The 3795-nt window shown below is 42.6% G+C and overlaps 2 protein-coding genes across 2 annotated transcripts in view; one reads left to right on the top strand and one right to left on the bottom strand.

The window, feature by feature from the left end:
- The window catches only part of march5 (membrane-associated ring finger (C3HC4) 5), a 55710-nt gene that overhangs the window by 24143 nt on the left and 27772 nt on the right, over positions 1-3795 (top strand). The window lies entirely within an intron of this gene.
- LOC102291974 (insulin-degrading enzyme) overlaps positions 1319-3795 on the bottom strand; it is a 28665-nt gene continuing 26188 nt past the window's right edge. The window contains exons 23-25 of the mRNA XM_005933599.3: positions 3593-3665; positions 3429-3496; positions 1319-2756 (exon numbers count right to left, since the gene is read on the bottom strand). Coding sequence (XP_005933661.1) covers positions 2661-2756; positions 3429-3496; positions 3593-3665 — 237 coding nt within the window. The 3' untranslated portion in view covers positions 1319-2660. The remainder of the gene's footprint in view (positions 2757-3428; positions 3497-3592; positions 3666-3795) is intronic.

The raw sequence follows: 3795 nt of genomic DNA, 5'->3' as shown, positions 1-3795 counted from the left end.
ACACACACACCTGTTTCCTGAGTACGACTGCAGGGTGGATGAGCTTCAGCAATCACATTAACTATTGTAAACCTACTATATTTTAAACAATTAAAACGTGGGGCATGTGTAATTAGTTTTATAAAAATGCAAATTGTTTTATATTGTTTATTTCGCAGCACCCCATTGGCTGATGATAGTGGCTTATGTTCAAAGAAGACTAATGTTGAGCATAAGGAATGTACTCGTGAGCAAACAGTAAAATGATGTGAATCCTGACGCAGAACAGAAAACTAGCCTCGCCACGTCATTGTGCCACTGCAGCTGATTATCTAACGGCTAACACGCCGAGCGCAGATCAGAAGCTGATACACAGCTGTTTACTTTGTTCACATGCTTCGTCCAGTATTCCTCATCTCTACTTTTCAAAACGCTGTCATGTGATGTGTCTTGAAGCCTTGTCACCCGTCACAGTGCAGGTGAGCACTGTGCCGTGATGTGTGGATAATACATATATTAGAAAACCTTGGGGTGCCTGACTCAACATTCAGTGCAGCGCTTACAGGAGACGGACACTTGAGTTAAAGCCGTTGCCTCCAGATTTTAGAGGCAGTTCATACCCTCCACCCCCTCGGCCTGCCATGATGGGACTTCAGTTGCCTGAGCTTGGACCAGCTCAGGTCAGACTCAGGTACTTCTCTCTGAATGACCTCGGACACTGGTAACTAAAGATGACTCACTGCAGCAGCCAGCACTTCTGAATGGAAATTAAAGGGTCAGTTCACTCAAATACCGAGCCGTATTGTCCTGCCCAAGTGGTGTACAGACACTTTGATTTTTAGTCTTCAAGTAGGATTTTATTGGTTTGAAACGGTGGAAAAAATATAGGGAGATGTTCAAGTTTATCCACAATTTCTGGCAAATGTATTGAAATGTTGAGATATTAGGACGGATGAATATAGAGCGCTGTGATTTGAGTGAACCGACCAAAACAGTTTGGTTTATAAGACGTGAAGCCTAATGTATCAAACTCCTTTGTTCATGTGTAAATAACGTGGCTTTGAATTAACAAGTTATTGCTGAGATGAGAATCTGAGTGAGAGAGCCTGTTTAACACAATGTATAACCAACCACCTGGAATATTTAACCTGCACATGTCAACTTCTGTACAGGTGTTCTGAGATCTGCAGACTAAACCTTTCCCATCAGATCTCCTCAAGAGGCTGAACTGCACACGATGCTTCTAACGTTAGACTTCTACAGTATGAGCTCTGTAAATAAATGTATTTTCCAAATGTTGACGTGCACGTGTTGAGACTGGAAAAGTGGGATAGACGAGTTTCCATTCAGCTGTTTATTAATTAGAAACACACAAGAAACATAAAAAGACTAAACTCAGCACTCTTCACCTGCCCATGCCCCCCACCAGCCAATCACAGTCATTCAATACATCCAGAAATTAATAATCTGATTTTCTAAATGAAAACCACTCACTAGGTACTTGAAGTTAAACAGTGCACGGCCTGCCTAAGCCTGATATGTAACATTGGTTTCATCTAGAACGCTGTGTGAAAACTGCTTTATCACCGGCTCTCCCGAGACGCTGTGGAGCTACATGCTGTGTAAGTAATAGACTAAGGCATGCTTCTGCTGCTGGTTCTTTGGATCTTCCAGGGTTGTGCCTCACATCAGACCAGGTTACAAACTAATGTGAAGGCAGCAGCTGCAGAACGTGTCTCATGCAGAGTGAACGGATCCTGACGACCTCCCCAAAGCTTTGGCAGAGAGAAACAAAATGTCTCTACAGCCGTTACTTTTCAGTTTTCAGAAACCGATCACACTGTAAATTGAATAACGTACTGATGTAGATGACAGACTAAATGTTTTTATTTTAATTACTAATAAAATTGAATAATAATAAAAAACAAAACAGCATGGACATACCCCTGAGATGTCTGAGTGACATACTACTGTGAAACGCATTAAAAAAGAAGAAATGTACGGGCATGGTTTAGTGGTTAGCAATTTAAAAACAGCTCCTCATAGGATCCCAATATTTTAGCAGTTTACAGGCAAACACGTTAAAATTCAGAAATTTGACTTAAAAGATTTCATTTTCCCGAGTGCATCTTCTGGGATTTCTCCCCCCCAGGAGAGCTGTGGTTCCTCTCAGAGAGTTACAAACACACCAGTCCAAACAAATAAAAGCAAAGACCTTCATGGAGCTACTGTCTGTAACCTCAACAGCTCATCACAATAAACCCACAATCCATCCTCAAAGCAGGATGTCTCTGAATAATCCAAATAAAAAGCTTCCTACTGTGAAGCTTCTGCAGTACACTTGAACTCATTAAAGGGCCCTGGCCCTCAGCTTTTTTCTTTTTTTTGTCATTTTGCTTCTTTTTCGTCTACAGCAGCCTACACAGTGCTGTGAAGCGTGAGCTTACGTCTCCTATTAGAGACGTTACATGAGGTGATTCTGGTGTTACCTCTATAATTATCACAGCTACGTCAACAACTTTGTGATTCTTTTGTTTCCTCTTTGAGTGGCTCCTCCCTGCTACACATGCACACACCTGCATTCAACATGCATCCACGCAAACAAACACACTCATGCAGGTCTTCCTGATGGCAGGAGCCACCCTCCGTGCCTCCCTGCTGTGTCGACCTGCCGGCTTCGCTCACAGTTTGGCTGCCCTGAGGTTGATGTGAGGTTTGACCAGAGGGAACAGAGGCAGACTCCTCTTGAACTCTGTCATGTCCTGAATCACTGTGGGCTGCAAAGAAGAAAAAGATCAGAGGGAGGCTGACAAATGTAAAGACCCCTCTACAAATCAAGTTCAACATAGCTGGACTTTGTATAAGTTAGCTGGCGCAACCTATCACAGCGTAATGGATATGAACGTCTGAGAGTGGGTTGAACGTTCTTATTTAACCCAGGCTTCTTCTGTATGCCTTCACATAACTGGGGCTTTTAACACATCGTTTTCAAAACAAAATGAACCAATTAGGAGCTGCCTACTTTGGTCACATGAACAGATCATAGAAAATGATAAGAGCATAGAATTATAAAAGTCAAATGTAACACACACACACTGCACATGAGCCAAAAAAGCAGGATGGTGTGTGTGACACTGAAGAAATTACACATAAACTCACTTTAAAGGTTTGATTCACAAACATATTTTTAAGGTTTTTGAGTTGAGTGACAGGTTCATTATTTGTTGTTTTGTTTGTATGAGAAACAGGCCTGCCATTCCAGTCACTTATTGGTTAGACGTATTGGGATATCCTGGTTATTGTCACCGTTTCAGGTCCTTTGGGTTTTCACCTTCACCGTTTCACATTTAAGCTGCGCATTTATAGTAATGTTAAAATCTGACTGAATATCAGCAGCTGGGGAATCTGTCAGGTTAACAAAATATAAAAAATAAAAGTTTGATCCTTACCTGTGGCAGGGAAGGAGCAGGAGCCAGGTTGACATCATTCTGAGCGGGGAACTCTCCCACTACTGGACCTGATGTACACACAGACAGGTCAGACTGTCAGTGAGCGACCTCAGTGGGTGTCTAAATGAAGCCCATGTTATCATCTTGTGTCTACAGATACTCACAGGTGTCCATCTCCCTGGACAGCACGTGCACCGACACTTTGTGTCTCTTTGGGGCTTCGACCGTCAGTCGCTCCTGGATCGACAGACAGACAGATGAGGATGATACATGGAGGTTGTCAGGGAACATCATCACCAGAAACTATTCCCTCCATTAATGACTCATCACTTTTGGGAAAGAGCTTTGCTACCACAGAAAAGAAACC

This window comes from Haplochromis burtoni, unplaced genomic scaffold (genome assembly GCF_018398535.1).
Source record: "Haplochromis burtoni strain Fernald_Lab_line unplaced genomic scaffold, NCSU_Asbu1 Contig_170, whole genome shotgun sequence".
Taxonomy (NCBI): Eukaryota; Metazoa; Chordata; class Actinopteri; order Cichliformes; family Cichlidae; genus Haplochromis; species Haplochromis burtoni.
This window is presented reverse-complemented; position numbering and strand designations above follow the sequence as displayed.